This window comes from Neolamprologus brichardi, chromosome 4 (genome assembly GCF_056152115.1).
Source record: "Neolamprologus brichardi isolate AB-2024 chromosome 4, ASM5615211v1, whole genome shotgun sequence".
Classification (NCBI taxonomy): Eukaryota; Metazoa; Chordata; class Actinopteri; order Cichliformes; family Cichlidae; genus Neolamprologus; species Neolamprologus brichardi.
The window spans coordinates 4,048,154-4,073,574 of NC_142107.1; the positions used below are offsets into that span (position 1 = coordinate 4,048,154).

Below are 25,421 nucleotides of genomic sequence, written 5' to 3' on the forward strand. Positions count from 1 at the left end.
GTAAAGGAGATAAAAAACAAACAAACTAGGTAACAGAGGTAAATGTCTGTCCAGGATGTGTTTGGTATCATTTTCGTTACAACAGCGCTCGCTCCAGTCTCTTGAGTTCAGTTGACTCATTTGGTCAGGTTTTGTTATCACCTTTGTGCCTCCCTTCCTGTCTTGTTTCAGTCCGGGTTTGTGTTTCAGAAGCGACCTGTTCACATGTCACACTTGCAAGTCACAGCAGAGGGTGTCGGTGCTTTGTGGTGAGGGGTTTGCCTTTCGCTGGTGAAGTTAGCAGCAGCCAGGAGAGCGAAAGGGGAGGGGAGAAGAGGGCAGGGGAGGGGTTACGAGCCCAGTCCCGCGGAACATCCTGCGACCACATCTGAGAGAGTCGGAACGAAGCTCGGTAAGGTCCCCTCACCGCCAACTCCTCTTGCTACGCCGATCGTCGCTTTCGTGCCCAGTCGTTTAAACCCCGGAGCAAGCGCGGGCCGGTTGTCCTGGTGACCCGCTCTGCGAGTCGCAGGCTCTCCTGGACTTATGTTTTTATCTCTGGACGCGCGGTGGTGGGACATCCGGAATGGGGAATCCGTAGGAGAAGACTGCGCTGGCTGGTTTTACTGTTTGCGATAAAAAACAAGAGAACGCAGGCGCGCAGACGCGCTGGCCCGCATAGCCTACGCACGAGATGGACTTCAAGAAAACAAAATTTGGCAAGTAAGTTGAATTCCAAGGAAAAGAAGAAAAAAAAAGTTTGAGCGTTGTTATCTAGCAGCATGTTTTTGTTTTCGTTTGTGACAGTTCCTGTGCATCCATGCGTACTGACGCGCCGGCACGTGCGCGATCAGAGGGATATGTTATAGATTAGTTTGTGTGAGAAAGCCAGAGAGAGGGAGGGGGGGGGGGGGGGGAGTGTGCAGAGCAGTTATCTTTATTAAAAATATAAGAAGGTTTTTTTTTAATCTTACTGCGGTGATCGATCCCTTTGATGTATAAGTCGCTTTGTGGTATCCGTGCAATCCATCGGGCTTTCCTTGGGAAGTTGAAAATAGTTCAGTGTCAGTTAACTTTAGACAGAACCGGTCTGTGTGTGTGTGTGTGTGTGTGTGTGTGTGTGTGTGTGTGTGTGTGTGTGTGAGAGAGAGAGAGAGAGAGAGAGAGAGAGAAAGTGATCTGGGGACGTCGGTAATCATGAGAACCAGAGTCCCAGAGGAGATTAACTTGATCTTTGCTGTAAAAGGAATAGCCTTGAAGTCACAAATATTGGATACACACACGCACAAACAATCTGTGGGGGTTTATTCATTTTACTGCATTCCTTAGCTCCTTACTCTAACCATCACAGTTGAATGCCAGCATTCCCATGATTCTGGCCTTTACCCTAAATCCAAGTCTTGGCCTTGAAAAAAAAACAAAAAAACGTGATCTAACTAAACTAGCTTGTGTTGGTACAGTCAGGTTAAAGTCCCCACTGGGCTTGATAAAACACACACACACACACACACACACACACACACACACACACACACACACACACACAGATTCCTCTGGTGTGCACCCACCACCAGCAGATCCAAAGGTTCTGATCCTCTTATATGCAACTGATCTTATTAATGTATGGAATGTGCTGTAATGCTCAGTGAGATGAAAACAGGGGTGCCACATGCATGCACGTAACTGTGCCGTGACACATCTGCCGGAGGGGAAGAGGTGAGCGCACGGAGAGGGAGACTCTCAATAGAAGAGGATGCTGATACAATAATGCCCTGTCTGATCAGCCTTTGATTTTCCATCCCTCTATTTCACTTCATTACTCACACACACACACAAAGCCCTCCTGTCATAACTGATTAGAACACATCAGAGTACCACACTGAGCCACAGTACAGCAACAGTGCTCAGAAAAATACTGCTCCCTTGTTCTGTTGCTTGGCAGAACCTAAAGGGACACCGGACAAAGAAACGAGGAAAAGCAGTCACAGAGCGATCTAATGTTATCTTGCTAAATGCTGTTTTCGCTTTTTATTACACGTTTATTACAAGTTTAATGTGTCCATAATTTTTTTTTAAATTTTGCAGTAGGAAAACATTTAATAAAAGCACAAGAAGATGGAAGGGATGAGTCCTGGTGTGTGTGGGAGACAAATGGAGGTTGTTTGTAAATGATAAAGCCCTGATGACATTTTCCACCAGCCAGACCAACAACAACCCCCCGAAAAAGCACCAACTTTCCTGTTATGAGGGAATACATTCATATTTATGCATATTTATGTTTTAATTTTAGTCTAATTAGTCTGTTAGTCTAATCTCAAACAGTTATGGAAACCTAGAAATGTATCTGTTCATGCTTTTTGATCCTTCAGGGTCAGCTGGGTCCTCGCTCTGGTATTTTGGTAAAAACAATAAAGGCACAGACGCTGATCTGTTATTAAATTCTGCTATCAGCCGCTGGCTTAGCTTCTGTGTCAGCAGACTCGTGCTCTGTAGATTAGTTTGACAGGGAGGGAAACCCAAAGTCTTCCTGTGTGTGAACACAAGTCGGCCCACACGGACCTGATGTTCAGGGCGAACTGGCAAAGTGTAGTTTTAGCACGTTGCCTTGGTGTGAACGAAGATGACGGGGAAGCCGTTTTTAAGTGCAAAGAGGTGAAAAGGGGTTAAGAAGTCCACGCTCCAAAACCAGAGGGAGCTCGTTTCCCGCATGTGGGCACAAATTGAGGAAATGCTTTCTGTCTGGGAAAAACCGATCAGGCAGGAATAATGAAATAGAGGGAAAAGCTGGAGAAGTTAGTCCTGGAACAAGCATCAGGTTCTTTCACAGCTTTGAGGGCATGAGGACAGATATCACTTGAAGGAGAATGTGAAGGAAACAGCAAATATTAACTCAAAATCTACAAAGAAGAAAAAAATGAGAGGATGAGCAGGTCATAGCGAGGCTGATTGCCAACGTGTTGCCATCAGTTAATGAGCACAACTCAAGCAGACTTGACTCAGCTTGCTTCCAGCCACTGACAAAGTACATTTGGAGGATGTAATTTGAAGTTAATTAAAGGTGATAAATACCAATGCATGCTGTTACAATACTCAGCATATCGCAAAATGTTAAAAATCACAATAAAATCCTAACATGAGTTATAAATATTGTGATAAAAGTATCCTCTGCCCTCTATTCCCCAAACAGTGACGTTTTACTGCTTCACTTACCTCTCCACAAAGCTGAGGCGTTCACTGACACCAAAAATACAAAACAAAAAAACCCTCTGCTGTCATCTTGGCATTGGTCAATAAAAATGAGCACGCACTTTGTGCATTTTAAAATCTGATATTTTTTGAATTTGAGAGGAAGTCACAGTGGTTTCCTTTCTCCCACGAGCTACATTTTGCCAAAGATACTTTCTTTTTCATAGTCACGTGACTTTCAAAGGGTTCCTTTATCACATATCTGTGAAGCGTCAGAGGTTTGGATTCAGAAAGTGTGTTTTTTCCCTCTGATGTCTGGTCAGAGTTCACGTAGCCTCGTATTTGGTAGGCATTTAGGTGACTGGTGTGTGAAGTCGTAGTGCATAAGCTTAAGCAGCCACGTTACCTTCCCCTATCTGCTCTCCTTCTTCTGCTTTACTTCCTCCCGACTTACTCTTTCCATTCATCTTTTATAACAACGCAAAGACGAGGCACGTGATGGTGAGTGCACGGCCTAAATGTGTAATCAAATAACACAGCTGACCAACAGCGACACACCTGTGGCCCTGCGTGAGAGGCTTCTTTTAAACCAGTGTGTGCGTGTCCGTGTGTTCATCCTGATGTAAAAAAAATGTGATTTCGTAACATCTCCAGATGTGTTTTTTCCCTTTAAGCTGGGATTGAGAGGTTTACTGCTGATTACGTAAATACAACACACACACACACACCTACGCATATACACACACACCCGCACACACGCATGTAGCAACTTTCTCATGGCGAATAATGCAATGCGGTTAATAGTTAATGGCCAGTGGTGTCCCTTTGTGGTGGTAACAATGAAGCACTCTAAAATGCAGACAGCGTGATGAGGATTAGAGAGCTGCAAATCCTTTCACAATGACCATCTCACACACACACACACACACACACACACACACACACACACACACACACACACACACACACACACACACAAGAACAAGAAGTAAGGCCTCCAGATCTCCTTTCATTATCTAAACACATACTTTCGCCTCTCCGTCTTCCCCCTCTCGGCCCTCTCTCAGGTTCATGAACTGCAGGGTGCCAGCCAGCAAGAGATACCAGCCCACTGAATATGAACACGTTGCAAACTGTGCCACACATGGGGTAAGTCTAAACAAATACGTACGTAGAGCAAACAAACAACACACAATACATGTACACTAAGAAATACACGTGTCGCTGCTGCGTTAGCTCAGAGGAACCTCTAAAAAAAAACGATGAGGAGGATTGTGAAGAATGAGGCGCGGTGATGTGTGATGGAAGCATTGCGCTGTAATCTCTGAGTCAGCCTGTAGTTTCCTGTAATCTGCCGTAATCCCAGTGTGTCCATATGGAAGACTATGACTGCCAAAATCAAAAATTAAATAGACATGAAGTGTAAAATAGTGACTTTCACCTCTCATACTTTACTTTTCTGTTTCATTTACAAAATACTCCTCAATGTATAAATAATAAAATAGCTAATTAAAACTGATAATTATGTAAAACTACAATAGTTTTTAATCAATGCTAATTCATGCTACAATATTTTGTAGCATTAATGATGAATCATAGATACAGAAAATCTAATACGCCTCTAAATCTCTCATGGCAGTTAAAATACGTTCAAACGTGTACACAGTGAATATAGATGTAATGTCGCCGTTTGGTGCTCAGTTGAAATGTCAAATGTGCAAATATATGTAGTATTTGTATAAAATATTTGTATACACCATATAGATGTTCGCACTCAGTCCCAGAGGGAATGTTTATGCAAAGTTTCATCAACATTGGTCCACTCGTCTAGGAGGAGATAGGGAACATACTAATATAGATCCATACGCTACGATCACTATAGTATGATATACATCGTTACTGCTTCCATAGGAATTAAGAAGGTCAGTAGCAGCCAACTGCTTCAAATCAAATGCACTGGATCAACTGCTCAGTGGGGTTCCCACCTCTATAAAAGCAGAACTTTTGGCAGTTTGCTCGTCAGGAGTTCGCAGGCGTGTTAACACAATGCCACAGTCTTACCAGGAGTGGACGTGCCAGCAAACTCGTGCCAAGGTCAGACCGTGCACTGCTCAGAGAAACTGTAAAATACCCCAAAACCAACATCTGGGATTCCACAGGCCTCAGTTAGCATGTTATGACAGCACAATTAGAAGAAAAGAATCAACAAGTATGGCTTGTTTTGAATGGTTACCTGGAAAGCTGCATCTGATTGAACCAGATTGCTTCTGAGTGGAGATGTGTGGCCATAATGCAGCCGCATACCTGGGCACCTTGCAGTCACTGAGTCGACCATGACGTCCTCTGGACTCAAATGTGAAGCAATCTGTCTGACGGCTAAAACTTGGCCAAAACAGGACAATGATGCCAAACACAGTCTACACAGTCTGAAAAAGAAAAGACGATTCAGTCAATGTTCAGACCCCAGCCCGACTGAAAAGCTGTGGTGTTACTTAACAGGGCTGTGCATTAACAAATACCCACAAAACTCAATGAGCTGAATTGTCGTGAAGAAGAGTGGGTGGAAATTAATCTGGGATGATGTGAGAGACTGTTAAAGTCAAAAATGAGTCATAGTCATTTATATATGACATAGCCTGATATATTTATATATGATTTTGGTAGCTTGTGTCCTCCATACACGTCTTCTCAGTGAGAGTGAATGATACAAGCAGTGAGAGGAGACACTACAGCTCTAATGGCCGTAAAGCTTTAAACAGGATGTTCTATAGCCATTTGTGTTTATGATGTATGTTTTGATCATCCCCTCTCCTGCCACAAAGCCCATTAGCATGTGAGTCGGTGTATCTCGTAAACATGCAAACGAAATGTCCTACTTCTGTTACCAAAAAAGTTCAGTTTTCATCAGTCAATAACACTTATAAAGGATCCAAGTGGACTTTTAGTGAAATCGTGGTTAATTTTTTCTTTATATCCCACTTTTGTCCCCTGGTTGTTCACAGAATAACATCAAATACAAAATCCGTAAATATAGTTTATGGCCTTTTTGGGAAATATACTTACGTGCTTTTCTTGCTGGGAGTTTGATGAGAAAACACGACGCCACAATGAGTGGAAATAAAGCGGAAACTTTATTGCTCTGCTCAAAGGTAATAAACTCCTCGTGAGTTATACGCTGGTATAATAACCACAGAGTTATTAAGTCTGGCAAATAAATAATACCACACATTACCCCCATGAAAGCACAATGTGTTATTTTTCAAAGGTGTTAATCAGCGTTGTTTTGGACAGAGCCAGAATTTCTGCTAAGCGAAACTTTACTAGAGCTCAAGAGTGCTATCAAAAAGTGATTTCTCCTGGGCTCAGAGGAAGAGAAATGTGAAAAGTTTCATTTTCAGGAAGAGTAAAAAATGCAATTTTTCATGACGGCGGTAAAGAAAGTTAATTGTGTAAGGGGATGGAGTTCTGGGTACATTTATTTATTTATTTATCTGTTTGGAACTTGATTAGCATTATGAACAATGACATGAGTGTGAATGAACTGCACATATTAAAGTCTGACATAATTATTGGATATTTGAATCTTTTCCAGTTGTGGATTCTTCCCAGTATGGTCGGTGGGTCCGTCCTCTACTTTCTCTCCATGGACCGATGGCATCGTGTCGCTGCCTGGCTCTATGGGAGCGGCCTCACCGGCTTATTCATCACCTCAACTCTTTTCCATACTGCTGCCTGGAAAATCAGCCACCTCAGGTGTGTGTTTGTGTGTGTGTTGGGGGGGAGGAAGTGCTGATAGGGATTTGGCAGATGTGCCATCGTGTACTTATGAGCTGCTCCGGTAGGTTTACGACACAGTCAGATGAACACTTTGTTTGTTGCAACCCAAAGGTTTTACAAAAACACCAGATGAGGAACAATAATTAAGAAATTTTATGTCACTTTGGCTCACAAAAATGTGTTTTTGGTGAATTTTTTGTAGTCAAAGCGTCCAAAACAGAAGATATTTGTGATACTGAGGTATGACAAGCAAATTTTATTTTGGCTAACAGCTTTTCCAAAACAACAACAACCAAAAAGTCCCACAAAGGAAAGTCTTTGGAGAAAAAAAAGATTGTTACGGAATGGAGAGACAGGTTATTGATGGAAAAGATGGCAACTGAAGTGTTGCTTATGCACTTTATTTACTTCCAGGGGCAGTAGTCTCACTTCTTTATATATTGCTAGGAAAATGGGAACAAGGGGTCATGATTTATTGAAACATGCACAAAGATACTTGGAAATGCAGTTTATGAGCCAAAATTGGGTTTTGTTTAAGTCTAACAAGCTTGAAAGTCAATATTTGGCATGACCACCTTTATTCTTTAACAGAGCCTGATCTCTTTTAGGCAGCTTTCTCAACATTTCTTTAAATAGTCTTTAGGAATAGTTCTCCAGGCTTCGTGAAATACATTTAAAGCTCTTCTTTGGATGTTAGCTGCCTCTTGTTCTGTTCTCTGTCAGGATGATGCCAAACAAATTAAGTTGTTGATGCATGATGGTTCTTTCCTGTTTTTTCTATTTCAAAGAATTGGACAATAACACAGTCCTAATCCATAACAGAGCCTCTGCTGTGTTTTACAGATGGCTGTAGACACTCTCTGTTGTACCTCTCTCCTGTCCTTTCCATACATATTAAAATGAATCTGAACCAGAAAAACGTTCAAATTGGGATTAATCACTTCATGGGACCTGTACTTCAATCTTTTCTCCCCATTCCCCTTCCTTAATAATAGCTTCTTGACAGCCACCCTTCCACTGAGACCATTTCTGATGAGGCTTCAGTGAACAGTAAATAGGATGCATCTCTCAGGTCCCGTGTCAGGTCTTTGCAGGATTATCTCCGACTTCTCGAGGTCACGACTTTCAGATAGAGTTCGTCTGCTGTAGATAGTTTTTAGGCCTGCCACTTCTTCTTTTGTCCTCCACTTGCCCAGTTTACTTAAGCGTTTTAAGGACACACTTCACACCATGCTGATATGGCAAGTTTTCAAAAGAAATGGGAACATGTGTTGACATGTTTTTACTCACAACAAAGTGCCTAAAGATACAATTTAAAATTGGTTCCTTGCTAAGGTGTCTGTTATTTGTGGACACAACACGGCATCATTTCTTGAGTTAGTCACCTTTTTGATCCTTGAACAGTTCACAGGTTAATTTGTTATGTGTTTCAACAAGAACAGGTATTTTAATGCTGCTATATAAAAATACATTTCCAGGAGATCTAAAATCATTACATGGATTATGCTTATAAAACGTGCTCATAGTCTTGGTTTAACCCTGTAAGATCAAGCCTGCACGAGGGTTGATCTTAGCAGGCCACGTCACCGGGTGACTATTCTTGTATGAAGAACAGCAGATGTTTTTTTTGTCCCATTGCTGCAGGTGTATAAAATCAAGCATCTAACCGTGCATTGTAAATAGCTCACCAACTTTACACTAACTGTAACAGGATGCCACCATTGCAAAAAGTCAGTTTGTGAAATTCCCTCCACAATCTACTGCAAGTTATATTATTGCAAAGTGGAACCAAAGCAAGGCAGCCGCAAAGTGTCACACCAGGTAAAGTTACAGAGCGTGGTCGGCGAGTCCTGAGGCCCACAGCACGTAAAAATCATCAGTAACTGCAGTGCTCCAAACATGAGCATTAACACAAAAAACATCAAGAGCTGTTTGGGTTAACGTTGTAGTGCTGTAATTGTAATGTGTAGGTGATTCAGTTCATTTTGTTATACATCCCCAGAAACGTGGATGCGTATTAAGAAAAGGTGCATGATTTGTAGGACTCACTTTGACAATTTAAATGTGTTCCTACCCTTTATACAACACGAGTCCTCCTCTGGTCTTTCAGCCATATTGCTGTCCAAAAAACAAACAACACTTTCCACATTTTGGTGGACAATCATATGACCCACTATGAATAAGCAGTTGGTGACAGTGGAAAGGAAAAACTTCCTTTTATCAGGAAGAAACCTCCAGGAGAATCAGGCTCAGGAAGGGGCAGCCATCTACCCCGACTGGTTGGGGAGGAAGACAATAAAAATCTTCATACAGCCTGGATCCTTTCAATTTTAGACTTATTATGTTACTCTAACTGAATCTTGACAAATGAGCTCATGCCTCCTCCTCTCTCCATGTAGGAAGGTGGAGCAGCGCTTCCACATGTGTGACAGAATGGCCATCTACTTCTTCATCGCAGCCTCCTACTCTCCATGGTGGGTCATGTGACTACAGCAAAAAAAATAAAATAAATAAAGACCAGAGCGAACACACTGTAACCGTGTAGGTGCGATGTCGTGTGTCCTCAGGTTGATGCTGAGGGAGCTGGGACCCTGGACGTGCCACATGCGCTGGCTCATCTGGGTCATGGCGTGCATAGGATCGGCGTATGTCTGCTTTTTCCATGAGAGGTAACACAGCCTCCATTTGTACTGTGTGCACTAATTTGACACAGTTAACCTGAAGCCAAACGCCTCCATTCAAGTGTTGACAGAAAACACAAGACTGCTGTTTGAAGCACAAATAATTAGGCAGGAAAATGGAGGTATTGTTATTTTTATTATGACTTCACGGTCCAGTTTTCTACTTGCAGGTACAAGCTGATCGAGTTGCTGGGATACGTGGCCATGGGGGCTGTTCCTGCTTTGGTCATTCTCTCTATGGTAAGTCTACATCACATAGATGAGTCTTTCTCAGCGTCTGCCACTCCCCTTCCCCCCTGCAGACTTCCTTCCACTACCGTTACTATTTAAAGAACCAAACTGCGGCTTTTGTTTGAGTGCCCCATAACCCACAGATGCGTCTAATTGCTGGTAATAGAACTGCTGACTATTTTCCAATGCATAAGTCTTACATTGACTTCCCCTGTTGCACTGAATCACTGTTTTCCATTTGATTACGCTCTTCAACTTGAAATCAAGAGCGTAAAAATTGTCACTTTCTCTTGGGTAAGACAGTCAACACCAATGAAGTAGCTGCCACGTTCATTTATAGCCCGGGCCGTTATGGAGTGATTTTTTTTCATGTCCCCCTGAAGATAAAGGTAGTAACGTAGCTCATTCCCTGGCTTCATAAATCACGCTGTGTTTTAGTTTCATGTCTGAGAAATTGTATTTCTTGACATCTCTTTTATTAAAGGGAAAAGCTGGCATAAATCTTATAGTCATATTTTATAAAAAGGCCTTAAACAATGTGCTCAGAACCTGAATTTGATTCCTTTGGGTTTCTTTTTACCCACATAGAGCTCCGGGCCCTTATTTTTCGTAGCACTCCATAGTTATGGTGCAATTTTCTAATGTCTATTTGAAAATTCATGCTCCAGATTTCAGTGCATAAAAACACATGAAGGACAGAAGAAACAGAAATCATTTAGGCCAGGCAGGGCATGACTTGATATACAGTATACTCCTAAAGGTATTCACTCACCCATGCAAATCACTGAATTTAGGTTTTCTAATCACTTTCATGGTCACAGGTGTATAAAACCTGGCATCTAGGCATGCAGACTGCTTCTAAAGATGTCAGGAAATCAGCGAATTCCAGCATGGTACTGTGATAGTCCAGCCCAGTCATGAAATTTTCTCACTACTAAATATTCCACAATCAGCTGTTAGTGGTATTATAACAAAACGACACCAACTCAGGCACAAAGCGGTAGGTCGCACAAATTCCAACATGCACCTCAAAATCACGTGTTATTACAATGTAAGGATAAGTGGTTAGGATAGTCCGTGATACAGCCTGGGCCCTTAATAAGTCAACGTAAGAAACATTGTTGGTCTGATCTTCTAAAATAACCAAAAAGTACTCATTACTCAGTATAATTTGTTGCTTCTTTCTTTTAAAGCTTTGTTATTATGCTGTACCTACAGGTAAGGAATTTTAGGTATTAGAAGTTACACTCTAACCTGTGAAAAAGTCCATGGTAAAGGTTGGAAAACTATGACTACACCACAAGTATTGGGCTGTTCGATGAAGTGCTACTCTGTCTTTTATGGAGTGGGCATATAAAACGGTATTTCTCAAAAATTTGGGAAACCTCTTTTAAAAAAAGAGTATTTCTTATTTCAGATGAATTCAACCAAAAACTGGATACATCTTTAGCAAACAAATATATAGTTTATTCACTGTAAGTTCAAATAAAGCGTCTTTAAATTAATTACCAGCAAACTTTCCTATGTTCCAGGTAGAGCGCACAGGTGTGTGTGAACTGGCCGTGGGAGGTGTCTTCTATGGAGTAGGCGTGGTTTTCTTTAAGAGCGACGGCCTTGTGCCATTCGCCCATGCGATCTGGCATCTATTTGTGGCTGTTGGAGCAGCTATTCACTACTACGCCATCTGGAGGTACCTGTATTTACCGGGGACACAGCTGCAGACGTCGAGGTGACCGGCTGCATACTGACGTTAAGCGTTTCCATGCCGACAGGCTGAATGACAAAAGTGCATTTCATGTAGTCAGGACGTTAGTGTTTTGACTACGGTAAGCTTCACTTACGAAGCTGTGCCACCTGGGACCAATTTTTGTACTGTGTGCTGACTATATAACATCTAGCCTCACTACACCAAATTGACGCTAATTTATAATGTCTAATTCTGCTCTTTTAGACGTAATTAGCGACACTGACACTGGTTTGTGTGCCATGTTGACTGTCTGTAGTGTTTCAGACGAGATCCGAGTGCCAGGCCTGCATTATGAAATCTTCATTCCTGCTTATCTCCGCCAGTTAGAGGAAAAGTTTCTAATTTTGGGAAATGTGTTTATTTTCTATCAGAGGTAGACGAGAAGATTGATAACAATCTATAATGTTTGTGGTAACCACGATACTCTGCACAGACATGTTCAGATCTACAGATTCTCTCAGAGAGACATTTGATCACGTCAACGATCTGACCCCTCAAAGAGCCCTGATCCCAGACAGACATCACGGAATCAGTTTGGGATCACATGAAGAGAAGCAACAGCTTCAGGTTATATTTCACCATGTTTCAAACGTCCTCAGTGACGGGCATCCTGAAAAACACGGTTCAAGTGCAATGAAGGAGAACGGGTGCCTATTCAGACCTGAAAATAATGCTCAGTGTTTTGTTACGGCTTGCGGTTGAGCGTTGAGGTTGGACAGCGGTGTGCACTGGTGCGTCACAGCCTGCTCGGAGGTTTGCTTTTGCATGGTGGGTGTTGGAGGTGTTGCCCCATCACTTGTAAACCCCGCCGAATTATTGAAAGCATTTCATTCCTATTATAAAAAATAGACATAATCTATTTTCCACGGTGTCACGGTGGTTAGCACTGTTGCCGCACAGCAAGAAGGTCCTGAGTTCAATTCCACCATCAGGCCCGGGGTCTTTCTGTGTGGAGTTTGCATGTTCTCCCTGTGTTTGTGTGGGTTCCCTCTGGATACTCCGGCTTCCTCCCACCGTCCAAAGACATGCAGTTTGTGGGGATAGGTTAATTGATTAATCCAAATTGCCACTAGGTGTGAATGTGAATGTGAGTGCAAAAGGTTGTCTGTCCCTGTGTGTTAGCCCTGCGACAGACAGGCGACCTGTTCAGGTTGTACCCCGCCTCTTGCCCTATGACAGCTGTGATAGGCTCCAGCGCCCCTGAAAAGGAAAAAGCGGAAGCGAATAGATGGATGGATCTTTTGATGGGCTCTTACCAGCAAATCAGTAAGCAATCAGGAGATACGACTCCATTGCTACACAAGCACTCACAGTACACTTAGCTTTAAGTGGCAACGATGAGACCCCCACCAAAACAGGAATGGTTTTACAGGTGGAGGCCTTTTTTCCCTCCCCATCTTTTTTGATTCTTTTTTTCCACTACTTTTGCGTTTGGCTAGTGTCAGTGTCAGACAGTCATGCTGGATATCTGTGCTGATATGAACTGGGTAATGTTTTAACCCATCAGCTGGATCGGCATCTGCTTCTTTGTGTAAGGAGGAACATAATGAGCACTGCCAGAGCCACATAATGACCCCCTGGAGGCCACCAAACAATTTGAAACAGACTTCATGAGAGTGGCCTGATGGGCCGATGTCCTCTAGTGCAGCGGTCCCCAACCTTTTTTGCGCCATGGACCGGTTTATGCCCGACAATATTTTCACGGACTGGCCTTTAAGGTGTCGTGGATAAATACAACAAAATAAAACTAGTACAGGTACCGAAAAAAAAGAAGATTTATTCATAACACACCCAGGAAAAGACCCAGGAAAACTGAGTTAACGATAAAAACAATAACAAAATAACGCTGAAAAACGATAAAAACCCTGAAAACCATACATTTCACACCTGAGCCTCAACTCTCGCGGCCCGGTAACAAACGACTCACGGACCGGTACCGGTCCGAGGCCTGGGGGCTGCTGTTCTAGTGGACCCTGTGCTCACTGCCTGGAAACATAGAGCCTGATTATTATTTGCTATAGAATAACAGAATTATCAGGTCCACCTGCCTTTCACACAGATTCACCCACGTGACAGAGATGAAAAGGCCTGAAGCAGCAGAGGAAAACATTATACTGCCAGTAACATTGTCCAGCATGACTGATTTGGTGGTAGATCAGACATAGTCTGGGGAGCCATATCCTCTACAGGCAACGGCACCATGGCTGCCATTTGGTGTTGGGATGAAAGCTTTGGACCCCACAGACCCTACAATGGTGCAGTGGGTATTGGGTTCCTCCTGCTGCATGACAATGCCTGGCCTCATGTAGTAAGAGTATGCAGGCAGTTTCTTGGAGGATGAAAGACTTGATACTACTGACTGCCCGCAATGCTCACCTAAATCCAACAGAACACCTCTGGGACATCATGTTTCAGTCCATCCGACGCCACCAGGCTGCACCTCAGATTGTCCAGGAACTCAGTGATGTCGTGGTCCAGATAAAGATTTCAGGGTATCTTTGAATTCAGCCCTCTGTAGGTTGATCATTTTAATTTCCTTCAAACGATGTGTCATCGTTTGGTTCCTCATTACCCGTTCCATATGGTTTTCTTTCCCACTGAGATATTTTGTGTATTTTAAAGTGTTCCTTTTGTCCACACCAGCTGCTCAACTGTCGGTCACAACTATTCTGGGCATTATTTTACAAGCATGAGGTTACTGGAAAATCAATAAAGAAACCAGAGTATCACTATTTTTATGCCAGACTAGTAAAACTGTAAGAGTGTTATCGATCTTCTCGTCTTTACAAGAATATATATGCACTTTCCCAAAATAATGAAGCTTTCCTTACAGGCATATCTGTTACTGAGCATTCCTAAGCTGTTAAACTCCCTACTTTCAGTAATCCAACCACAACTAATGTGCCAAAACTCACTAAACAGGAATCTCTTTCTGCTGTTGGTGCTACATCCTTGCTCAGTGGTAAAATATGACAGTCAGAAAGTTGACCAACAAAGCTGCCATTGACAGGCTTTCAATATTGATTTGGCTGTAAAAGCTGTTACAGATTTTTACCACCTTATGTGACCCCTTGAGAGGATCTGCATTTGACTTCTGTTCATTTTCACAGTACATGCACGACCTCTGGTTTCGTAATTAAACATACTCATCTTTGGCCGACTGAGACCGAATTAAGCAATCTGCAGACAGACTTTAAGGTCACATATGTCTGTGTGACACACTGTAGCCAGACTGTAAATGATCAACCTGATGATAACAGACGCGAGTAGAACCAGCTACTCGTGTGTGGCTGTGACTCAGCTTTGAGTTTTAATTTTTTTGGGACTTATTTTCAAATTTAATTTTCCTAAAACTGTAATTTGATTTAAAAGACAAAGAAGTCCGTCTCATTATGAAAATGTCAAGGTCTAATGCATTGCGTATCCCGTTCGGGGGACTTTTAATGCCAGTTGTTTTGTCTAAATGGTGCGCTCTTGACTTCTGAGCACTTTTCTATCAACACTGATGTGTAACGTAGAATTTGCTACAGTCCTCTGACTACGACAGAATCAACGTAGCTCGTAAATGCAAATTTCTATTTCCACATTTCAAGATTTTCTTAACTTCTAGTACTTTCATTACGTCTGTTTTAATTCTTGAAAACAGAGCACCTACTCAGGAAATGAGCAATTTTTTAATCTTTTTTTTTTTTATTCAGATGATCTATTTTGTAAAATGATATTTCTGTCAAATCACTGTAATAAAGAAGAAAAATATTACACTGAAAGGGATCTGTGTGTTTTATGAAAATCATGTCAGCGTCAACATCAAACAAATCAATTACAAAAATGCATTGTCAGCGCAGGATGATGTTGTGTTTTGTACATGAGTGTGTGTGTGTTTGTGTCACTGTGAGTGTGTGAGGCTTGTGAGGGCTCGCAGTTGAAGCGGCAATGCCACATTAGTGTCTCTGTGCCACTGAGGTGCGATGACATGGGGAGGTGGTGTCAGGACACTCTGAGCTACGCCGGGGGCCTTCAGCAGCGACCACAACTCCTCCCCTCGTGTTACTATAGCAACGAGGTCCTCCTCATCAGAGCACCAGGCAACCGATCCGCTTCTGGTTACAGTCCTTAGTTTAGAGAGGAACAGAGACACCCTAAAAAGAAAAACAAAACACACACAAACGATATCAGAACATTACAAAGTCCTGGATGAAGAAAAGAAAATATTGCATCTTTAAAAAAAGTCTGTTACCGAGGTATGAGGTCATGTGACCGTGATGCCAGCTTAGCGAGAGCGCTCATTAAAGTGTTGATGACTTTAGGGGCCGGGCAAACCGTTCCAGTTGGAGGGGCAGACGAAGTGATCTCAAACAGCACCGCCTCCAGTGCTTCAAAACAGGAAGTGATGAGGCTCACGGAACAGCGAGAGTCACATGACACAGAGAGGTACTCTCCCAGCACCCACACCTGAGAGACAAACAAGCTCAGTGCTGTTTCAGCATCAAGTTTTGAGCAAATGCTGAAATGTGAGAAGCACTGGGTTTGTGCACATAACCCAAGATACACAGAAGAGTCAGCACTCTCTTTACCACATGTGTATAGAGTTCCTCTTTGCTGTAGACGTTGGCTGTGCTTCCAGCAAACTCCAGCAGCTCGTGGGACTGGTTCACGACCAGAGAGGGGTGGAGCTTACACAGCCTCAACAGGTGGCAGCTGAACACCCTGCAGAAACAGTGAGAAGTGGTTGGAGCGAGTGAGTGAGGAGATGAGGATGAGAGTGAGGCAGGCAGCAGCGCTTTAGTGTTTGGGTGTACCGGTGTATCTCTTTGATGTACGCAGGGATGTTAAGGAGCAGGCTGCTTCTCTCCAGCATCACCAGAATCAAATGAGCCAAAAGCTTCTCGTCAGCGATCTGAAAGAGACGCGCGACATACTTTTTTAATAAGGTGCATATTGTAAACTGCAACACAGCAAGTACAGACGCAGCGAATTTGTAAAGAATGTCGAATCTTTTCACCGTAACAATTGTGTTGAAGAAAACGTGCAACAACACGGGGACCGTCCGAGCACACTGAGTGACTCTCGGCCAGTCAGCAGCTTCAACCAGCAGCTCATGGAGCGTGCTCAGTCGGTCGATTGTGTCACCTAAACAGGGTGATACAAAATTACAATGATTTCATTGGCTAGAGCATAATTTAAGAAGCTACCTGCCCCTGCTGCTTAGATTTAAACAGAAATACAGAAGAAACAAAAAGCAAATACACTGTGTGTTGATCAGAAATGTTATTATTATTTGGGGCTTTTTTGCCTTTATCATAAGGGCAGTGAAGAGAAGACAGGAAAGCAGGGAGGAGCCTTGGGTCAGAGCAGACCTGACCTGAGACCCTACCTGAGCCTGCCTCCGTTCGGAGCACGAAGAGGAAAAGCCCTCTGAACGAAGGGTTTCGAAATGCATCCAGTGACACGAAGCTGCGACCGACTGGCTCAGAGATGGGCAAACATGTGGACCTGTGACACATGAGACCCAGTGAGACAGGGATAAAAACTGTGCATGTAACCAAATCCCTGTGGGAAGCAGTTTTGCTCCTCTGTGTGCCTGAACCTGTGCTGCAGGACCAGCGTGGCAGAGAGACAGGGCAGGTCAAGCAGGGTGTGAAGCAGCTCCACCGCAGTTCCAGTTGTAACCATAGAGGGCAGCAGATCCACAAAGTCATCCACCATCGCAGGACTGTCCCATGCTAAAAACTACACAGAAAGAGAGAACATGTAAGGAATAAAACGCACATCCACAATCTAACAATTGTTGCACGTGTTTTCACCTTCAACAGATTTGGAAAGTAGCGCGTGTACTGTGGAACCCGAAGCTCTATGCTTTCCAGGTTAAGTCGAAGGAAGCGTAGAAGCTCGTGTGCCAGGAATGGGTCGTTGAAAAGCTCCGTAGGAAACCGACCAAACACCACCTTCCACACGTTCTCACAGTCCACTGCAGCCATCTCGCCTGATCGGATATAAATAAACATATTCAACCTTGCACGAACAGAAAAAGGGGTCATGTATGATGTCATTGTGTGAGCAACCAATTTACAGTGAACACACGTGACCCTGTTTTCCGTTCTAAACTTGTGGCAGCTGCGAGCACACGTTGCTGTGTATGCGCACCGTGGTTGAGGTAGAACTGTGCTATGGGCAGCAGGACTCTGGCATACGACAGCTCTGAGCTGAGGCGACCAAAGAGAGCCTTTATGCAGGGGAAGGTCCTGTACACCAGCGAGGCGTCCTCAACACACACGCAGTCCAGGATGCACACGGCCTCCACCAGACACTGAAACAGGAAACAGGACACAAGGGCAGCAGAATAAATCTTGATAACACTGCAGAACTTTCTTTTGGTTAACACCAGTGGTTGCTCTAATGCAGGGGTGTCAAACATAAGGCCCTAGGGTTAGAATCGGCCTGCCGAGGAATCCAATCCAGCCCACTAGAAAATGTGAAGGAGGGCTTAGTTTTTACACACTAACTACATTTTCGTAGCTTTTACAGCTTTTCCAACCGATAAAAACCTCAGTCATGGCCAATTATACTGCACTAAAAAACCAAAGTAATAGATAAACATCTTAATGACAGAAGAGTTCCTCTTTTTTATTATCTACAACAGAAATGTCTTTTTTTATAGTGGGTCTGAAGTTTAAAATAAGATTTTTTGTACACGTCTATTCCTTACAATTTAATCATGCTGACAGGTTTCCCCCACTTTCTGCAGGTGCATTTCTCCATTGTGTCAAAAATCAGAGATGCACTGTTGAAACTGCACTTCTTTTCTCTTATATGAAGCTATCTGAGGGACTCAGTGTAGTTAAACGACACAGGAAGGGGAGTTTTCTCTGGTCTGGCCCCTTTCAGGTCAGAGTGGGCTGTGACCTCAAGGGGTGATGTCACCGCCCAGACTTGATGTCTGGTTCAGCAACATTTATCCCCAAATGAAGAATGACTGAGCACTTTATGCACTCAACAGCTGTAAACAACCTCCAGAGGTATACATTCCACCTTCCCTTTGAGTCACTAATTCACATAGTTTGGCTCTTTTTTGTTTTGACATGTTTCTATTCATTTACATTATACTGTGAGTCATTCCCAAACTGTGTTACATATCCACACAAGTCAGAAAAACAAGTCAAACAGCAGTGCATCTTACAACACCATTGTGTGGAAGTGTAACGCAAAGAATGTAAAATGTAATTAGGGGGTTAGGGGCAGAAAAGGACAGTGTAGATCAGCAACTGAGCCAGACTAAGCCAAGCATCCTATCTAGGTCTCCTTCTTTAAGCCTGACTTCTTAAACAGAACACCAGGAGGCGCTCTTTACTACAACACAGTGAACAGGAAAAGCTACAGTTATCTACATCAACACTGTGGCTCTTAGTTTAAGTATTAAAGGAAGTCGGGCTAAAAGTGTCTGAAAGTGATTTAAACCCCTCAGTTTTACAAACTGCACCATGAAATGTGTTTCCATAGTAATAATAAGTGATCCGCAGACTCACCGCTTTTTGCAGTTCTGTATCGGTCTTCTTGTGTGCCTCTGATGGAAAGAGAACAAATAAAGATCCGTGCATGAGGAATTCTGCTACGCGTCTCACTTTTTTCTCACCCGGTGCAATTTAATGCGCGCACACTCACTGCGGTCGCTCTGTTCGATGAGGCGCTGGCAGTACTGGAAAGCCTTCTCTCTGAGACGCTCCTTTGGAGGCAGCAGTCGGCTGGAGGAGGACGTCGCCGAAACCATAGAAACTACGGACCCGTCCACCTCCGATCGGTCATCTGTGACAACGTGTAACGGCTCGGGAATTAGAGGTCGTGACCTTCTCGGTTTAATGATTCGTGATTAAGGTCTATATCCGATTGCTCCGAACACATCAGGAGTCAGAGTTAAATTGTTAAGTAGAATCACTACAGGTTAGTAAAATGCCTCATGCCTCGACTGAAACCTACTGTTGCAGTCTCTAATTTCACCTCTTAGAACACAGAAATGAAAGAAATCAACACAAATGTGCTCATATTTTTGTGATGTTAATCAAAGCTTAGTTACAGTATTCTTAAAGTGTACCATGCAAGGGATCAAAAGAAGCATTATTAGACCACATTAGCTAGTAATAACTTTGATATACACTTTCATTTTAGGAACCTTGTTTTCTTTGCTCATATTTCAGACACCAGTTCTGTGAAGCAGGATTTGAGGCTCTGTGAGCTAACATCAAGTTTAACCCTTGGATTTCAATATCATGAAGGGCGTTCCCATCTTACCGGGATTCACCATCATAGCACCCACAGCACAACCTGCTCCAGGACAGATCCACATGACTACCAAAACACCACCTACTGACCCTGCTGCACAGGCAGTGACAGGATCTCCCTTTTAGAGATCGTCTAAATCCCGACAAGCATCAATAAGAGACACAAATTCTCAACAGAGGGAGCATTATTCCAGTCCAGGTTTGAAAGAAAAGGGGACACTGGACTTTCACTATTTTAGCCATAACAGATCAGCTCCCTGATAGCAACACCCTGAACCGCTGTTACATGCAGGACGGATTCATGCTTCTGTGCTGTTTACACCAAATTCTGACCATCTGAATGTTGCTGCAGAAACTGAGATGTAACCAGGCAATGTTTTCCCGATCATCTTTTGTCCAATTTTGGTGAGCATGTGTGAATTGTAACCACACTTTCCTGTTCTTAGGTGACAACAGTGGCACTCGATACGTTCTTGTGCTGCTCCATCTCATCTGCATTTCTTCTGCATATTTTGGTTCTAACGAGTTGTTATTTGACTTCTAAGTCTTATAAGCTTGAAGCGTCCCGACGATTTCGTCCTCCACAAATGACTCGATTTTCTTTTCATTTTCCTCAAATTTGTATTCTTGTGGGTCATTTATGGGTTTAGCCGTATCCATGTTTGCGTTTGGTCACATGGTACCAAAACCGCCTCTTTTACATTAACCAGCTTTTAGCTTGATTTGGAAAATCTTAGCTGACGCTGCTCAGCAGAACTATGGTATAGCCAGGTAGTAAAACAGATCTAAGGGATCTGTTGAACTTCCTTTGGTAATCTGTAACTGTTTCCATGCCAAATTATACAATTAAATCATTGCGAAAAATGTGATCAGAATATTAAGCTCACATAAATCCTTTACAGTTTTGGTAAAAGATTCAAAACGCCATCAGATTACAGTTTTATAATTCATCCTTACAAAAACATGTTTTGACCGTGTGGAGAAAGGCCAACCATCACTGCATGACTAAGACTAGCTTCATATTTTGTTTGTATCTTCGAGCCAGTCTGTGGGCGACACTGATTTACCCAAATCACTCATATCGGCATCTGTTTGTATCAGTGGATTCTGTATGAGGCCAACTGGACTGGATGAGTCACACTGACAATGTAAACAAAACAGCGTCTACGTTCAAACTGAACAAATTCACTTTGTTAACAGCAAACTGATGAACTGGCCCTCTGCGCACACAGGACGCATTAAGATCTTTAGCTTTAACATGACTACCGAGGGCTAGATGTAAGTAACCATACACGTTTGAGAAAGTGATGATTATCACTGATGACACAATGACTAATAAATTGTCGGAATGCTATTATAAGAAAGCAACACAGTCAAATTAGGGTCAAAGACCACAAACATCCAAACACAGAAGTTTCAAGATGAAATCGAGCTTGCCGCCCACACTTTACACAACACATGCAATGTGTGGCATTTGCAGTTCAGCATCTCACCCTTAAAAATGGCTGCTGTCAGAGCATATTTGATCATGATTAGGCCCTCATAAGAAAAATTAGGGGAAGGCAAATGACTGTGGAAAGAGGAGGTTAAAAGTCAGAGATTATGATTTCTGATTAGAGACTTGTTTGTTAGTTAAAGCTTAGAGTTGTGAGTTCATCCGTACCGCCTCCAGTTAAAGAACAGTGGGGGAGTTCAGCTTATTTAATTCTTAGAATCAGGCACATGCAGGGAAGGTTCACAACCTCTCATGTCTTACCATTTGAAAAGGAGTGGGAGTGGGAGACTGACAGGCTGAGTTGTAGCCTGTTTGCTGAAGATGATGAAAACACAGAGCAGGTCATCTGAGACTTAGTCATATGAAGCAATAACAGCCCTAATAATTCCTACCTTGAAGCAAAGGCTCCTCAAAAAATAGAATAGTCATTTTTGGAGAAGTATTATACGGCCATTCAAACACCTGCCATTTAAGCTAGTTTATAACTAATAGAAGCAAAAATGGCTCAGATGGGCAGAACTGTGGAGCTGTTTATAAATAGAAACACATAAAAGTGTCACTAGCATATTACAGCAAATGGTCATACCTGCATCTACTGTGCTGCAGCTGGAATGGTAGGTGAGAAGCCAATGACGCAGCATGGAAAAGGAGTAGACGTTCATCCACTGGTCTTCAGTGAAGCCCTGACCTACACATAGGACAGTGAAGAAATCTCCGGACACAGATCCATCCAGCTCTGCTATAGGCACCGGCTGACAGTGGGAGAAGGGAAAAAATCCACAAATAATCCAGTTTAGCTTTACTAAATTATATATTCACTAGTTCATTACCTTCCTGGAAGAGTCACAAGCTTAATGTAATCCTATACTTGCTAATACTAATAATACTTACCTAATACTTGCTCAATATGAAAATTAACTGCTCACCTGACGGGATCTGGGCCCCGTGAAGAATCCTCCAGAGGAAGTCCCGACTCCCTGCATGACGCTAGCATAACGCAGCCAATCAACAAGCTTTTTGCTTACAAGGGTCATTTGATCTGCAGACAGTCAGAATTGGAGAGAGATTTGAGTGCAACTCCCTCCAGTGCAAACAATTTAAAGCAATAAGATAAGACACATGGAGGTGAATCCAGAGGTTTCCCTTCACCCCTCATTATCACTCTTCTCCAAATTAACTGTACTTTGAAGGACTAAACAGGCTTGAAAACACACAAAAATTTTCTTTATATACATTTTAATTTTATGAAATTACCAACAAACATCATAACACGGTGTGTTCTACACTGGATGAACAATTAGTTGGTGCTGATAGCAGATGCAGGAAGTGATGTGGAATTATTTTTTGCAACATTTGATAAAAGTCCAGATCTGTATCTGTATGTCCCGCTACCTTCGCTGAGGCACTCTGGGCTGTGTGTGAGGACGTTGTTGAGAACTGGCAGGGTGTGCATGAGCGAGTGAGTCGGCCCTTCAGACGGTCGACTCTCCAGATTGCGAAGAAGTTGAGTGCAGAGAGATGAAAGATCACCCTTGGATACAGCCTGTCAGGATTTAAAGTGTGAAAGAGGATTGCATTAGATAATGCCTTTAAAAAAGTCCAACAAGTAAGACACACACACAACACAAACTGGGACTGTGTTACTAAATGTCTTCTATATTTAAAATTACAACAATACTGGCTAATTATTTTCCCAATATCCTGAGCTGCAAAAGGATGTGGTGAGTCTTATAAATACATGTCTCACAGTAATGAAGAAGTAGGCTCAACCACACAATTTCAGTTCTGCCCACCTGTGAGAGCAGCAGACCAGCAGCGTGACTGTTCAGCTGACCGAGATTGTCCTGGTAGTAATTCAGCTCCTGACCAGTGAGGGGCAGCGTTTCTCTGAGCACAGCGGCGCTCAGCACCTGATGCTGCTCCGCAGGTGATGAGAGAAGCGCTACAAACCTCTTCTGGAGCTCTAAAGGCAGCCTTGGGTTGACGACAGCAGAAGAGAAATAAGACAACGCACTTATTTATCCCACAGTGATGCAGACCCAAGACATTTGGCTTGACTTATTTGGCTTGACTTGCTTTTTAAAAATTATATTAAGCTAAGGGATAGTTTTAAACATGATTACAACTTTAATTAAAAGTGTGGGAAGAAAGGGAAGCTGCTCTTTACTGTGAAAAAAAGACCACATGGAAAGTGAGAGGCTGAACTGTTGAAAACACTGCCTTTGAGAACACAGAGCAAAGGAACAGCAACTTGCAGACATAACAGCAAAATGTAAGACCTGACATTTATTCGTTTGAACTGCTGATTAGTGGAACTCTTAACTCTTAGGTGGTCACGGTGGATGAAACATAGTTTAGAGGTTGTTGCAAGAAAACAGATGGCATAGGTGCTGATAAGATGATAGGCGCTGAGAGCAGAGGAGACCACGGCAGTGTGGAAATGTGGGTGTCTGATCACCGATTTCAATTCCACCCCCAGTTTCTAGGCGTCCTGACTAAACCACAATCCCAAAGTTTTCAAAAGGAAACAGACATCATGCACAGGAAGTGCTACTGAAATTGACTATTTAAAAAAAGTGTAGTGTTTGCGTACCCTGAATCTCTGACACTAATGAGGAAAGAGTGGGAGGAGGGAGTGAAAAAAGTGGGTTTAGAGAAAGAGATAAGTAGCTTAAGTTATAAGAAATGAATACACAAAGGTAGGGATGAATCATTAAGTTTAAAATGTAGAGCAGTGAGAATGAAAACTGGTATCAGCTCATCCACGACATGAAGTATGAGAGGCGTGGGTGGGAGTTCTTACGTTCGGGAGTACTTGGTGGCAGAAAGGATGAGGTGCAGCCTTTGCAGGGAGTCCACTGTGTCGTGACCGAGGTCCTTGCCCTGAAGCATCTTCATTAATCTGCTGTAAAACTTCTGCAGCTCAGACTCCTGAATCTCTCTGCAAACGACAAAGTGCGGCTGGTTTTGATCTCTTTAAAGACCCCTGACAGATCTCACGGAAGCTAAACACTCGTTGAAAAAATAAAAAAATAAAACCCTGACAGAGTTATGTGACAGCGAACACATTTCTTTCTACTCAAGTTAAAGTCGCAAACGCTTTAAAGAGCCCTGAGAAGAATGTATCTTTAAAGTGCGTTTGAATAACATGGAGATATGTTCAACATGCTAGCTAGCTTTAGTTTCAGTAGCTATACAGATTAAAGAAAAGCGAAATGCGGGGAGAAAGAAAGAAAGCTATCCTTTCATTCTGCCCTTACCTTGCTTGTTTAATTAAACTCTCTGAAGCGTGAGAATACATTTTGAAAGAATATTATTCTGCCTCATCTGTCTGAAGCGGAAGGTAAACAGTCCGTTTGCTAATCGAGTCCTGACTGGAATCACATGACGTGACTTTAGTTCCGCTAATGAACTAAAACCACTGCCGGACCCTCCCACTCCGTTTGTATTCAAACAGTTTAAAGAAAAAGTGCACGGTGGCAGGCATATTTACGGACGAACCGAATAAAAATGACTGTGCCTACAAACCTTCTTCGAAAGCATTTGAAAAGTTTCCAGGTTTTTGCGACAGTCCTTCGACGTACACAATACGTTACAATCAGATGACAACAAATTGCTCAATTATAGAAGGGTAAATTTAATTCTTAATAGGTTACATTGTAACTTTTAATTTTATGTCTTTATATTTAAACATTTACTTAGTTTGATACTTTTATAAATACATTTTTTCTTATTCTGCTTTGTCCTACTAAACCTGAGCTGTCCCTTTGATGTGATCGTTTCTAATCCTGTCCATCATGAAGAAACTTAGCGTCTTTAGCTCTGCCTCTATACATGATAGCAGGTCTCACTACCGTCTTGTAGTGCTGATACTTGTAGTGTGTATACTAATACAGAGCCAGTAATGCCAATATCAATACTGAGACCGATACTTTCAACTTTCATGCTAGTATCGATCTGATACCAATACCCGTGTTGGTATCAATACTATAGATCTGCGGACCCTCACATTCTGTAACCTTTGCTTTCACCCTTCCCTTCTTAGGCTTTTG

The 25,421-nt window shown here is 42.7% G+C and overlaps 2 protein-coding genes across 6 annotated transcripts; one reads left to right on the forward strand and one right to left on the reverse strand.

Annotated features, from left to right (window-relative positions):
• Positions 1-368: 368 nt before the first annotated feature.
• Positions 369-15,357, forward strand: mmd2a (monocyte to macrophage differentiation-associated 2a). Of its 2 annotated transcripts, XM_087839647.1 has the most exons (8): positions 369-702; positions 4,233-4,314; positions 6,758-6,918; positions 9,342-9,416; positions 9,510-9,611; positions 9,794-9,863; positions 11,387-11,583; positions 13,661-15,357. In XM_087839647.1, the coding sequence occupies exons 1-8, from the start codon at positions 674-676 to the stop codon at positions 13,764-13,766; spliced, it is 822 nt and encodes a 273-aa protein (XP_087695773.1). In that variant the 5' UTR covers positions 369-673; the 3' UTR covers positions 13,767-15,357. The 2 variants fall into 2 exon arrangements, with proteins under 2 accessions (XP_087695773.1, XP_087695772.1); XM_087839646.1 differs by lacking the exon at positions 13,661-15,357 and having other exon boundaries at positions 11,387-12,923.
• ap5z1 (adaptor related protein complex 5 subunit zeta 1) lies at positions 14,831-24,748 on the reverse strand. 4 transcript variants are annotated; one of them, XM_006797994.3, is made up of 18 exons: positions 24,630-24,748; positions 24,173-24,310; positions 23,163-23,343; positions 22,762-22,912; positions 22,296-22,408; positions 21,956-22,121; positions 21,631-21,684; positions 19,261-19,401; positions 19,125-19,162; positions 17,746-17,908; positions 17,406-17,584; positions 17,189-17,331; positions 16,976-17,094; positions 16,604-16,731; positions 16,401-16,498; positions 16,176-16,308; positions 15,839-16,053; positions 14,831-15,740 (listed from the first exon to the last, which is right to left on the reverse strand). In XM_006797994.3, the coding sequence occupies exons 1-18, from the start codon at positions 24,668-24,670 to the stop codon at positions 15,488-15,490; spliced, it is 2,454 nt and encodes an 817-aa protein (XP_006798057.2). In that variant the 5' UTR covers positions 24,671-24,748; the 3' UTR covers positions 14,831-15,487. The 4 variants fall into 4 exon arrangements, with proteins under 4 accessions (XP_006798057.2, XP_006798055.2, XP_006798056.2 ...); XM_006797992.3 differs by having other exon boundaries at positions 17,683-17,908; XM_006797993.3 differs by lacking the exon at positions 21,631-21,684 and having other exon boundaries at positions 17,683-17,908.
• Between the last annotated feature and the right edge of the window lie 673 nt (positions 24,749-25,421).

Excerpts from the sequence above, each read along its gene's own strand:
- mmd2a (XM_087839647.1), top strand. The coding sequence starts at position 674 with ATGGACTTCAAGAAAACAAAATTTGGCAA. Across the intron at positions 4,315-6,757 it reads CAAACTGTGCCACACATGGG|TTGTGGATTCTTCCCAGTAT; the intron begins GTAAGTCTAAAC and ends AATCTTTTCCAG. Across the intron at positions 11,584-13,660 it reads ACACAGCTGCAGACGTCGAG|ATTCACCCACGTGACAGAGA; the intron begins GTGACCGGCTGC and ends CCTTTCACACAG.
- ap5z1 (XM_006797992.3), bottom strand. The coding sequence starts at position 24,670 with ATGTATTCTCACGCTTCAGAGAGTTTAATTAAACAAGCAAG. Across the intron at positions 19,402-21,630 it reads CTCCCACTCCTTTTCAAATG|ATGACCGATCGGAGGTGGAC; the intron begins GTAAGACATGAG and ends ACGTTGTCACAG. Across the intron at positions 16,309-16,400 it reads TACATCAAAGAGATACACCG|GGTGTTCAGCTGCCACCTGT; the intron begins GTACACCCAAAC and ends CTGTTTCTGCAG.